Genomic DNA, 14,210 nt, shown 5'->3' with positions numbered 1-14,210 from the left:
TATAACTTATGTCCGCACTTACATTTGCTCTTCAAGATCTTGTTTAACCTCTTTCTAACACAGGCCATCATACAAAGAGTCGATAATATGGATAATATTAGCAGGGCGCACAGAAACACCAACATGAACACTGTGATTCCAGCAGCTCCTAATAAAAGAACAAAGTGAATACAATTTACACACATTCGTACAATGAAGAATAAACGCCATCGCTCTTGAATTTTTCGTCTTGCCTCTCAAAGTAAGACCACAAAAACACATTTGTGGCGGCTGATATGCCCCATGAATGATAATGCAGTAGTTAGAACATTTGGATTTTCAAAGGACCTTTGATAAGGTTCATGATTCAGGTCAGAGCATGGAGTCAGGGAAGTAGCAGCAGAGTGGATAAGACACTGTTTGGGGGAGATAGCGGTAATGTCACTGAACTAGTAATCCAGAGGCCTAAGCTAATGCCCTGGGGAGACGGGTTCGACTCCCACCATGGTAGCTGGTGTAATTTAAATTCAATTCGTTAATAGAAATCCGGAATTGAAAGTTTATCTTAATAATGGTGCCATGAAATGATCATCAACTGTCATAAAATCCCATCTGGTTCACTGATGCCCTTCGGGGAAGGAAATCTGCTGTCCTTACCTGGTCTGGCCTGATGACTCTTAACTGCCCTCTGAAATGGCCGAGCAAGTCACTCAGTTGTCAAGGGTGATTAGGGTTGGACAACAAATGCTGGCCTTGCCAGTGCTGCCCACACCCCATGAAAATTTTTTTTTTAAATTGTTAGCAAGACTAGGAAGATAACTAATTTGATTGAGGTTTGTTAAGGAGATAACAGAGCTGTTTGATGAGGGTAACGCAGTTGATGAGGTGCACATGGCCTTGCAGAATGCATTTGATAAAGTGCCACACAACAGGCTTGCCAGCAAAGTTGAAACCCATGGAATAAAATGGACAGTGGCAGCATGGATATGAAATTGGCTGAGCGACAGGAAGCCGAGAGGTGGTGAATGGTTGTTTTTCAGACTGGAGGCAGGGATATAGCGGAGTTCTCCAGGGGTTGGTAATAGGACCACTGCTTTCTTAATCTATATTAGTGACCTAGATTTGGGTGTGCAGCACACAATTTAAAAGTTTACAGGTGACAACAGAACTTGGAAGTATTGCGAACAGTGAGGAGGATAATGATAGACTGCAAGAGAATACGGATAGGCTGGTGGAATGGGCAGACACATAGCAGATTCCCACTCATACCTCTGGAGTATTAGTCCAAGTCTCTGGTTCACCAGGACAGTAATATTATCACTATGCTGCCGTAACCTTCAGATGAAACTTAATGCAGAGAAATGTGAAGTGATACATTTTAGTAGAAAGAACGGGGAGAGGAAAATAAAATAAAGGATCGAATTCTAAAGGGGATGCAGAAACAGAGGTACCTGGGGTATATGTGCACAAATCGTTGAAGGTGGCAGGGCAGGTTGAGAATGCTGATCATAACACATATGGAATACTAGGCTTTATAAATAGGGGCATAGAGTACAAAAGCAAGGAAGCTATGGTGAACCTTTATAAAACACTGGTTTGGTCTCAACTGCAGTATTGTGTCCAGGTCTGGGCACCACACTTTAGGAAGGATGTAAAGACCTTAGAGAGGGTGCAGAAAAGATTTACAAGGTGGTTCAAGGGATGAGGGATTCAGTTATGTGGATAGATTGGGGCTGTTCACCTTGGAAAGATTTAATAGAGGTTTTCAAAATCATGAGGGGTTTGGATAGAGTAGACAGGGAGAAACTGTTCCCACTGGCAGAAAGGGTCAAGAACCAAAGGACACCGACTTCAGGTGAATGGCAAACAAACCAAAAGGTGACATCAGGAAAAGCTTTAACACAGCGAGTGGTTATCTGGATTGCACTGCCCGAATGTGGAGTGGAGGCAGATTCAATCATGGCCACGGTTTTCTAAAGGGAATTGGATAATTGCCTTCAGAGAAAACATTTGCAGAGCCAGAGGGAAAAGGCAGGGGAGCGTAACTAGCTGAGCTGCTCTTGTAGAAAGCCTGCATGGACACTGTGGGTTAAACAGTTACAGCAAAGAAAGAGGAAAATCTATGACTCTATCCATTGCTTGGAAAATTAACAGTCTAAATGGGGTAGAGGAGCAAAGTGATCGTGAAGTACAGATACACAAATCACAAAGGTCATGATGCAGGTTAATAAGGCCATTAAAAAAGCACACTGGGATCATCGCCAGAGGAACAGAATTGAAAAGCTGTGAAGTTATGTTAAACGTGCATCGAACCTTGGTTAGACCACACTTGGATGGCTGTTCATCTCTCCATATTGTTAGAACGATAGAGGCACTGGTGAAGGTGCAGAAGAGATTCCCAAGAATCATACCAGAACTGAGAGGTTAACTATCAGGAAAGCTGTACCTCTTTGATTGGGTAGATTCAATGACGATGTTTCCACTCGTGGGGAGAGAAAACTCGGGATAGTAAATACAAGGTAATCATGAATAAATCCAATAGGAATTCAGGTGAAACATCTTGACCATAAAGTAGTGGTTAGAATGTGGACTCACTACCCATGGAGTGGTTGAGGGGAATAGAGCTGTGCTCCAGAACTTACCACGCAGCTAGCCAAGCTGTTCCAGTACAGCTACAACACTGGCAAGTACCTGGCAATGTGGAAAATTGCCCAGGTATGTCCTGCACACAAAAAGCAGGACAAGTACAACCCGGCCAATTACCGCCCCGTCAGCCTACTCTCAATCAGTAAAGTGATAGAAGGGGTCAACAGTGCTATCAAGCGACACTTGCTTAGCAACAACCTGCTCAGTGACGCTGAGTGTGGGTTCTGCCAGGGCCACTCAGCTCCTGACCTCATTATAGCCTTGGTTCAAACATGGACAAAAGAGCTGAACTCAAGGAGGTGAGGTGCGAGTGACTGCCCGAAACATCAAGGCAGCATTTGATAGAGTATAGCATCAAGAAGCCCTGGCAAAACTGGAGTCAATGGGAATCAGGGGGGAAAAAACTCTCCACTGGTTGGAGTCATACCGAACGCAAAGGAAGATGGTTGCGGATTTTGGAGGTCAATCATCTCAGCTCAAGGACATCACTGCAAGAGTTCCTCAGGGTAGTGTCCTAGGCCCAACCCTCTTCAGCTGCTTCATCAATGACCTTCCTTCAATCATACAGTCAGAAGTGGGGATGTTCACTGATGATTGCACAATGTTCAGCAGCATTCATGACTCCTCAAATACTGAAGCAGTCCATGTAGAAATGCAGCAAAACTTGGACAATATCCAGGCTTGGGCTGATAAGTAACAAGTAACATTCGCGTCATGCAAGTGCCAGGCAAGGACAATCGCCAACAAGAGAGAATCTAACCATCACCCTTTGACATTCAATGGCATTACGATCGCTGAATCCCCTACTATCAACATCCTAGGGGTCACCATTATCTAGAAACTGAACTAGAGCAGCCATATAAATACCGTGGCGACAAGAGCAAGTCAAAGGCTAGGATTCCTGAGGCAAGTAACTCCCCTCCTGACTCCCCAAAGCCTGTCCACCATCTACAAGGCACAAGTCAGGAGTGTGATGGAATACTCTCCACTTGCCTGGATGGGTGCAGCTCCAACAACACTCAAGAAGCTCGACACCATCCAGGAAAAAGCAGCCCACTTGATTGGCACCCCATTCACAAACATTCACTCCCTTCACCACTGACGCACAGTAGAAGCAGTGTGTACCATCTACAAGATGCACTGCAGCAACGCACCAAGGCTCCTTAGACAGCACCTTCCAAACCCATGACCTCTACTAACTAGAAGGATAAGGGCAGCAAATGCATGGGAACACCACCACCTGCAAGTTCCCCTCCAAGCCACACACCATCCTGACTCAGAACTATATCGCTGTTCCTGCACTGTCGCTGGGTCAAAATCCTGGAACTCCCTTCCTAACAGCACTGTGGGTGTACCTACCCCACATGGACTGCAGCAGTTCAAGGCAGCAGCTCACCACCACCTTCTCAAGGGCAACTAGGGATGGGCAATAAATGCTGGCATAGCCAGTGACACCCACATCCCATGAATGAAAAAAGAAAATTGAGAAACCACATGAGGGAGAAAGGAATAGAAGGATATGTTGATAGGGTGAGATGAAGAGGGTGGGGAAGGAGCTCATGTGGAGCATAAATACTGGCATGAACCAGCTGGGCCCAATGGCCTGTTTCTGTGCTGCAACTTCTACGTTAATCACTGAGTAAATTATTTGCTGAGCATTCAATGGGCAATGTTGTGTTATTTGCAATCAGGTGTACAGATAATGTCATGAAGTGTACTGCACATCATGCCAGAATTCCCGACTTCAGAGCAGAGCCAACAACAAAGATGGACATTTACAGTATGAACAGTTGAGGTTCTATAATTCTGCAAATGCTAACACACTAACAGTGACAAAGCACATATCTGTTGACTGGACAGCTTCGGTTCTTATTTCTCTTCTTTATGGAGGAGGGTGTTGAGTGAGGTTATACTGAGCTGTTAACTTTGCCCCAGTTCTCAGTATTGGAACACTCCTGCATTGACAGAATATCTAAGGCAGAACTGAAATTTGTTCCATGGTGGACAGAACAATGACCTTTCACCTTTGCAACCCAGGAGTCTTCACAGCTGATAGTGTCAGACAAAACATGGGACCAACAGATGGCAGCACTACCTTTTACAGCCTTTAATAAAGTAAAGTTTTTTGTTTTGAAAAGAATATATGTTTGCCCATTGAAATTATGCTCCATATAATTTTAAACATATGACTGGCTAACATAATCTCAAAGCTCAAGGCATTAAAAAAGTGACCGATTTACTGTGGTACAAAACAGCACTGAGCAATCTCAGACTCTACAAAAGCTTGCATTAAAACTACTGCACTTAAGGGTTGACCAACTGGTTATTTTCCTTAAAATTTTATCTTTTAAAACACTTGATTGATAAATTACTGTCCAGAACAGGTCTAAGTTAATGCTATTTCCTATTTCTGCTCATCCATAGAGTGGTAAAAGTTTAAAAGCAAAAATGTTTATGTTAATAAGGGTTAGCCTAGACTTATAAAAGACAGAAAATGTTTGCTTCTGTCTTCACAGGCACTACCTGACCTGCTGGGTGTATTAGGGTTAATATTTTAGGTCAATGACCTTTCATCAGAAACTTATTCTAGGATGTGTACAGCCATCAACAGTATTTATATAATGATATTTAATGTTATTAATAATGGCATGACACTGACTGGCACTTGGACAAATCACAATTGCAAGAATGCACTTTCTATAAGCCATGGGGACAGTAATGATATTGTCGTCCCGCTGCACCCTACCTCTTTAACCTACCCCGGCCCTACAATGCTCCAAGTTCTCTGCGCTCCCCCACATCTGCTCTTCTGAGCATCCCTGGTTTAATCACTCTGCAACTGGCAGCTGTGCCTTCGAATGCCTAGGCCCTAAGCTCTGGAATTTCTCCCTAAATCTCTCCACTTCTCTACCTCCTTTAAGATGCTCCTTTAAACCCAACTCTGACCAAGTTTTTGGTCACCCGTCATAAAATTTCCTCAGGTAGCTATGTGTCAAATTTTATTTGCTAATGCTCCTGTGACATGTCCAGGGATATTTTACTATGGTGAAGGCCTTCTAGAAATACAGGCTGTTGATGGACCTGCAGAACAACTATTCTTCAGTCGACAAGGGATGGGCAACATTCATGCCACATAACTGCCAGGTAATGTTACCCACCGTGCACCTTCCACAGTTAGAATCATACAATTTCAAACCAAACACCACTGTGAGGGCACCATCACCACAAGGATTGCAGCCTTTCAAGGACCAGCAACACTCGTTTTTAATTCATTCACAGGATGCAGGGCAATGTTGGGCAAGGCCAGCATTAATTTCCCTTGAGAAGGCGATGGGGAGCTGCTTTCTTCACAAATGGCTTGTTTGGCCATTTCAGAGGGCAGTTAAGTGCCAACCACATTGCTGTGGGTCTGCAGTCACATGTAGGCCAGACCAGGTAAGGACAGCAGATTTCCTCCCTTAAAAGGACGTTACTGAACCAGATGGGTTTTTACAACAATCCAGTAGTTACATCGTCCCCACTACTGATACTAGCTTTTTATTTCTGATTTATTTAATTGAGTTTAAATTCCGAGGTGTCATGATGGGATTGGAACTTAACTCCAGGTCTGTGGTTTACTCATCCAGTAACAACCATTATGCTTCCATTCTCTTCTTCTCGGGGATTACAACGAATGGGACTCGTCCTCACTGACTACTCCCTCAGATCACAGGAAAGAAAGTCGACTGTAGGCCTCGATAAAGGAAAGTCATTGTCAACACAGTTGTGATTTAACTGGTCGGTTCAAAGGAACCTTGAATGATGAAGTTTGTACTGATTCTCTGTGGGATCTGACTAAGCTGTCTCACAGGTGGAATCAGGAGCACGGTTGAAAGAGCATGGGACCAGTAGCAATGATTGCAGAGAGATACAGACAGGTGAACAACGTTGATGGACAGCTACCACACATGGACTGAGTTTGCAAACTCTGGAGGTCACTAAGGTCTGACGACATGTGGCTACCATGGTGTTGCCACGTTTAGCAGGTGCAATATCCTAGAGACTCAAGTTGCTCGGCGTGTGTGCACCCTGAAGGGAAATGAGTTGGAACATGAATTGTAGAGGGATTACAAGACGCTGCCGACAGGATTTAACGAAGCACACAGCCAGAGCATACAGAAATAGGAGCTTAGCTGCTGAACATCAGAAGTGGGGGAAAAAAATTGGCCAGAGAGCCCTGATGTGGGTGTAGCAGTCAAACACATGTATGTTTTACTGGGATAGCTGGTGCCAGAAGGCTGAGGATAGACAAAAATTCTTTACAGTTGATTCCAACTTCTTCGGAAGTATAATGGTGTTATGAGTGTCGATGGGAGCAGCTCTGAGAAAATTACCAATCTTAGTGAGCTAGTTGGGTTAATACAATAAATTGTAAATTCTTTGACGCTAGCCTACAAATTGGCAAATTTGTTGACTTCAAATTCAGTTTGACAAAGAGGTTAGGTCTCACCTGAGTTCTTAGCCTAGTAATATATTAAACTGGAATTCAGTACGTCAGACGTACAAACACCAACTGGGAGCAAAGTAACAGGAGCACATACACTACCTTCAACCTGTATCCAAAACACAAATGCAGCAATGAGAAGGATAAGTGAAAGCATCGGAGCAAACTGCAAGACTTGTAGTAAATTTTCAAGAGAGTGACAACCTGGAACAAAAAGCAAATTTTGTATCGACATGACTGGAGCAAATCATCACTCCAAAGAACCAGAATTTAAATATTTCAAGGTCTCTTATTAAACTGTGACATTTTTAAACTTTCAGCACTAAATTGTGCAGAGACTGGAGGACACAGACTGAAGGTTCTGGGCAAGAGATGTAGGGAGAATGTGAGTTTTTAAAAAAAAAATAAACGGAGCAGGTGGTAATGACCTGGAACTCACTACCCACAAGGATGGTGGAATCGGTGACAATCAATGACTTCAAGGGAAAATTGGATGGCCACTTGAACGAAATAGCCTTTCAGGCCTACGGGGACCGAGCGGGGGAGTGGAACCGACGTGGAGAGCTGGCATGGACTTGTTGGGCCAAATGGCCTCTTTGTGCTGTAAATGACTATGACTATGACTCTAAATAATAAATTTCTCTTACTTGTTTTAGCCTCAGGCAAGAATGAAATTATTCTACAGATCAAGGCAGCAGCAGCAAGAATCAGTGCAGCAATGGATAATCCCATTGTGTAACGATGCAGATATGGAAGACCTAAAATAGAAAACTTATTTTATATTTATGCTCTTTTCAAACCAGATTGTAAATTGCAAACAGGGTCTTCTTTCCCTTAAAAGTGTGATTATCAAAGGTCTTGTTTATTGGAAATAGAACATTTCCCACCAGACACCCGATGCTGCTTTCAAGAACCCCCACCACTTCAAGGTGAGACACCATCCACTGAGCCACAGTGGGAAGTACTCTCCATTCTGCCCCAACAATATACCTCGACTCTATGATTAGAAAAGTGTATCATACTGCACCAGTGTTCCATTTCCCACATTGGGCAACCCGTCTGCACTCTGAACAAGACTGTGAACTTAATGTGTGATTTTTCACTTTGGCATTCCCGGTAAAAGCCAGGAATGTATATTAAGAAATTGCACACTACCAGTCTGTGATTTTCCATCCTACTCCTTTCCTCTGCCATGAAAATACACAATGTTATTCCCACGTTAACATATTTAATGAGGCTGAGTGCAAGGCCCTTCAGTGGAATATCATTTTTATCTAATAAATGGAATTGACTGACTGGATTAACTCACCGTAAATAGAAAGAGAATATGAATTGTTCTTCTTGCTAACAGGATTCTCCACGGTACAAGTGTAAATCCCACAGTCTGATTTGTTGGCTTTAGAAATTATCAACTTGTTGCTCTTTTGTACTAACTGACAATGTTGGCCATTTGTTATCACTTCGTCACCTTTCCTCCACAGAATGGAATTCACTTTCCCTGCAGACACTCGACAGGTCAGTTCAATGGTGGTATCCACATAGGCAACATTGATCAAAGGCTCTGACAGTGGTTCTGTGGGAGATAATGAGTGAACAGATAACCAGATCTGAGCAGGGGGACATCACTGCTTCACATTATGTTAGTGTAGTTGAGTCGAAGAGACTTAGCAGTTGGCAGGAAAAAAGACAGAAGCGCGAGGAGAGAGCCAACTGTGTAACAGCCCCGACAACCAATTTTATCTGCAGCACCTGTGAAAGAGTCTGTCACTCTAGAATTGGCATTTATAGCCACTCCAGGCACTGCTCCACAAACCACTGACCACCTCCAGGCGCTTACCCATTGTCTCTCAATGAAGGAGAAGAAGGAAGTGTAGTCAACTAACAAGAGCTCTGTCCTTCACAAGTGCCTCAGAATACGTCAACCCTGAGCTGATGTTTTACTAACACTGACTAGTTGACGTAACTCCCAGCCCCACCCTGGGACAGATCCATCAGCCTAATTTGGCAGGAAGAAAATAGCCTTTCAGGGCTACGGGGACTGAGCAGGGGAGGGGGACTGACTGAGTAGCTCTGTGGAGAGATGGCACGGACTTGATGGGCCGATTGGCCTCCTTCTGTGCTGTAAATGACTATGGCTCTAAATCACAGATTTCTCTTACATGTAGTTTTAGCCACAGACAAGAATGAAATAATTCGACAGATTTCTACTGAATTCCAATGAAAATCATTGTCAGAGCAGCAACTAAGTGTGAACCAGCACCGGAATCTTTCACTGTTTGCAGCTTACCCAGAGACTCGGTCTGAAGCTCAGTCGACATCTCCGTCCCACTGTCCTCTGTATTGAGCTCAGCAGTAGCATTTTTAAGATATACTGCACTAAGATCCCTCACTGAAGTTCCAAAACTCAACATTCAACTTCAATCCTGATACTATCCATCCCCCTCCCCTCCGCTGCGCTTTCCCTGTTAAAAACTTCCAGTGGTCCGATTTGGGAAAGAATTCACCAATATAGCAATGGATGATGGATCACAATTCCTGAGGGATTTCTCTGCAGGATGACAGACAGAGCTCAGCAACAGAAGCTGAATGAATTCAGTTTCTATCCTTCTGCATCAATGGTTGAGTTTAATCTTGAATGAAGACAAACGACCACAAATTAGGGCAACACAGTAGCCTCACAACTCCAGCGACCCGGGTTCAGTTCTGGGTACTGCCTGTGCGGAGTTTGCAAGTTCTCCCTGTGACCGTGTGGGTTTTCGCCGGGTGCTCTAATTTCCTCCCACAGCTAAAGACTTGTAGGTTGATAGGTAAATTGGCCATTGTAAATTGTCCCCTAGTATAGGTAGGTGGTAGTGGGGATGTGGTAGGAATATGGGATTAATGTAGGATTAGTATAAATGGGTGGTTGATGGTCAGCACAGACTCAGTGGGCCAAAGAGTCTGTTTCAGTGCTACATCTCTAAAAATAAAATAAAAAAATGTGTCTGTTGGGAGACTCCAGAACAAATGAGCATAATCTTAAAACTAGAACTTGGTCATTCTGCACTGGAATCAATGAAACACTTTATCCCCACACGCAGAGTGGTGGAAATCCACTGTCGGAGGCAGTGGTTACTGGGTCAATTGAAATTTTTTAGACCGAGATCAATAGACTTTTCTGTGGGGTAATGGAATTGGGGGAATAAGGAACAAAGGCAGGTAAACAGAGGTGAGGTACAGATCAACCATAATTTAATGGAATGGCAGAATAGACCTGAGGGGATGAATGGCCTGCTTCCATCCCCAATCTAAAACCACTTACCAATGAGTTTCAAATCTCTGTTCCTTGTCTGTTGTCCATGGACAGTGATGGTATAAACCCCTTGGTCACTGGCTTTTAAACTGTTTAACATCAGAGACCCACTGGATACATTAAAATATAATCGAGATTTGAACTGTTCACTCGGTTCCGCTTTTGGGTGATTTGGTACATAATCCAAAATAGTAACAGGCTTTCCACTGCTGCCAGTGAACATCCATATAACGTCACTGTTACTGAGATCAGCTCCATATTCAGGATCCAGTAAAACTGATGAACCAACGACACCAAACACTTCTTTCGTTCCAGCTGATGGACATAGAAAAGCAAACTTAATCATTTCAACTGTGGTAGTGAAACAGTGAACTGCAATTTCAAAAATTCCAAAGACAAGCTACAGCAAATGAGACAGAGATCCCATACTCCCACTCTTCACATGAGGGAAGGGGTAGAGGGATGGCGCATCCCTCTTCCTCGTGCAATGAGGCAGTGGGAAGGGTAAGGAAAGGGGCTGATCCCCCAACCAGGGAAGGAAGGGAGCACAGGGACAGAGCCCCTCAACTCACCCAAAGGAAGAAAGCTCCCCACTGCTACTCTGATGGATGTCAGCATTGGAAAACTACCCCTTCCAAGGGAAAGCCCAATTCCAGGGAAAGGTGGGAAACCTATTATTTTAGATAGGGAATTGGGTAGGAGATGGAGGCAGAGAGTAGGGACAACGGGCATCTACTCAAATTGGCAGCAAGTGCCAGCACTTCCCAGGATTGTGAATAATTTGGAAGGAGGAATAGAGCAGATTATTTTTTAGGTTTGTCCCTGGGATGTGATCATGTCTGGCTAGGCCAGCATTTATTGCCCATCCCTAGTTGCCCTGGAGAAGATGCTGGGGAGCCACCTTCTTGAACCGCTGCAGTCCAATGATGCGGGTACACCCACAGTGGTGTTAAGGAAGGAGTCACAGGATTTGATCCAGTGACAGTGAAGGAACGACGATATAGTCCCAAGTCAGGATGGTGTGTGGCTTGGAGGGTAAATTGCAGGTGGTGGTGTTCCCATGCATTTGCTGCCCTTGTCCTGCTAGGTGGTTGAGGTTGTGGGCTTGGAAAATGCTGTCGAGGGAGGCTTGGTGCATTGCTGCAGTCCACCTTGTAGATGGTACACACTGCTGCCACTGTACGTCGGTGGTGGAGGGAGTGAATGTTTAAGTTGGTGGATGGGGTGCCGATTAAGTGGGCTGCTTTGTTGGATGGTATTGAGCTTCTCTGTTGTTGGAACTGCACCCATCCAGGCAAGAGGAGAGTAACCCATTACACTCCTGACTTGTGCCTTGCATGCTTCAGGGAGTCAGGAGTGTGTTACTCACCATAGAATTCCCAGTCTCTGACCTGCTCTTGAAGAGACAATATTTATATGGCTGCTCCAGTTAAGTTTATGGTCAATGGTAACCCCTGGGATGCTGATAGTGGGGGATTCAGCCATATCAATGCTGTTAAATGTCAAGAGGAGACAGTTAGATTCTCTCTTGTTGGAGATGATCATTGCCTGGTACCTGTGTGGCACAAATGTTACTTTCCACTTTTCAGCCCAAGCCTGAATGTTCTCCAGGTCTTGCTGCATGTGGGCATGGACTGCTTCAGTACCTGAGAAGTCTTGAATGGTGCTGAACATTGTGCAATCAGCGAACATTCCCACTTATGACCTTATCATGGAGGCGAGGTCATTGATGAAGCAGCTGAAGATGGTTGGGCCTAGGACACTACCCTGAGGAACTCCTGCAGTGATGTCCTGGACCTGAGATGATTGACCTCCAATAACCACAACCATCTTTCTTTGTACTAGGCATGACTCCAACCAATGGAGAGTTCCCCCTCCCCATCCTCAATTCCTACTGACTTCAGGTTTGCTCAGGCTCCTTGATGCCACCCTCAGTCAAACGCTGCCTTGATGTCAAAATTCTGAAGGAGAGAATCTACCTCCACTTGGAGAGGCAAAATTTGATTAGGAATAGTCAGCATGGCTTTGTCAGAGGGAGGTCATGCCAAACAAATTTGATTGAATTTTTTGAGCATGTGACCAGGTGTGTAGATGAGGGTAGTGCAGTTGATGTAGTTTAGTTTAGTTTAGAGATACAGCACTGAAACAGGCCCTTCAGCCCACCGACTCTGCGCCGATCATCAACCACCTATTTTATACTAATCCCACATTAATCCCATATTCCTACCACATCCCCACCTGTCCCTATATTTTCCCTACCACCTACCTATACTCGGGGCAATTTATAATGGCCAATTTACCTATCAACCTGCAAGTCTTTTGGCTTGTGGGAGGAAACTGGAGCAGCTGGAGAAAACCCACGCAGACACAGGGAGAACTTGCAAACTCCACACAGGCAGCACCCAGAATTGAACCCGGGTCGCTGGAGCTGTGAGGCTGCGGTGCTAACCACTGCACCACTGTGCCGCCCAAAGCCTTTGACAAGGTCCCACATGGGAGACTTATCAAGAAAGCAAATGCACATGGGATACAGAGTAAATTGATAAGGTGGATTCAAAATTGGCTTAGCTGTAGGAGACAGAGAGTGATGACAGACGGCTGTTTTAGTGACTGGAAGCCAGTGTCCAGTGGCGTACCACAGGGATCTGTGCTGGGTCCCCTATTGTTTGTCATTTATATAAACAACATAGATGACTATGTCGGGGGTAGGATCAGTACGTTTGCAGATGACACAAAGATTGGCCAAGTAGTTAACAGTGAGGTTGAGTGTCTTGGGTTACAGGAAGATATAGACGGGATGGTCAAATGGGCAGAAAAGTGGCAGATGGAATTTAACCCTGAAAAGTGTGAGGTGATACACTTTGGAAGGAGTAATGTGACACGGAAATATTCAATGAATGGCCTGACACTGGGAAGTTCCGAGGAACAAAGGGACCTTGGCGTGTTTGTCCATAGATCTCTGAAGGCAGAAGGGCAGGTTAATAGGGTGGTGAAAAAGGCATATGGGGCACTTGCCTTTATCAATCGAGGCAGAGATTACAAAAGCAGGGAGGTCATGTTGGAGTTGTACAGAACTTTGGTAAGGCCGCAGCTGGAGTACTGTGTGCAATTCTGGTCACAACATTATAGAAAGGATGTGATTGCAGTGGAGGGGGTACAGAGGCGATTCACCAGGATGTTGCCTGGGATGGAACATTTAAGCTGTGAAGAGAGGTTGGATAGGCTTGGGTTGTTTTCGCTGGAGCAGAAAAGACTGAGAGGTGACCTGATCGAGGTGTACAAGATTATGAGGGGCATGGACAGGGTGGATAGGGAGCAGCTGTTCCCCTTAGTTGAAGGGTCAGTTTCGAGGGATCACAAGTTTAAGGTGAGAGGCAGGAGGTTTAAGGGGAATTTGAGGAAGAACGTTTTTACCCAGAGGGTGGTGACGGTCTGGAATGCCCTGCCTGGGAGGGTGGTAGAGGCGGGTTGCCTCACATCCTTTAAAAAGTACCTGGATGAGCACTTGGTACGTCATAACATTCAAGGCTATGGGCCAAGTGCTGGCAAATGGGATTAGGTAGACAGGTCAGGTGTCTTTAATGCAGCGGTGCAGACTCGATGGGCCGAAGGGCCTCTTCTGCACTGTATTATTCTGTGATTCTGATTCTGTGACAGTCACACTCACCTCCGGATTCAGCTCTTTTGTCAATGTTTGGAACAAGGAATTGAGGAGGTCTGGAGCTGAGTGGTCCTGGCAGAACGCAAACTGAACACCTAAGTGAGTGCCACTTGATAGCACTGTCAATGACACCTTCCATCAATTTGCTG

At 44.8% G+C, this 14,210-nt stretch overlaps 1 protein-coding gene across 3 annotated transcripts in view; it reads right to left on the bottom strand.

Annotated features, from left to right (window-relative positions):
* LOC137346182 (CD276 antigen homolog) overlaps window positions 1-14,210 on the bottom strand; it is a 43,969-nt gene that overhangs the window by 24,332 nt on the left and 5,427 nt on the right. For 2 of the 3 annotated variants that reach the window (XM_068009570.1, XM_068009572.1), the window contains exons 3-7: window positions 10,410-10,715; window positions 8,418-8,681; window positions 7,756-7,866; window positions 7,211-7,312; window positions 23-148 (exon numbers count right to left, since the gene is read on the bottom strand). In XM_068009570.1, the coding sequence (XP_067865671.1) occupies window positions 23-148; window positions 7,211-7,312; window positions 7,756-7,866; window positions 8,418-8,681; window positions 10,410-10,715 (909 nt within the window). The remainder of the gene's footprint in view (window positions 1-22; window positions 149-7,210; window positions 7,313-7,755; window positions 7,867-8,417; window positions 8,682-10,409; window positions 10,716-14,210) is intronic. The other variant, XM_068009573.1, reaches the window with a different exon arrangement.

The sequence above is a fragment of the Heterodontus francisci genome, chromosome 29, assembly GCF_036365525.1.
Source record: "Heterodontus francisci isolate sHetFra1 chromosome 29, sHetFra1.hap1, whole genome shotgun sequence".
Lineage (NCBI taxonomy): Eukaryota > Metazoa > Chordata > Chondrichthyes > Heterodontiformes > Heterodontidae > Heterodontus > Heterodontus francisci.
Note: the sequence above shows the minus strand (reverse complement) of the source record. Positions and strands in the feature narration are given on the sequence as shown.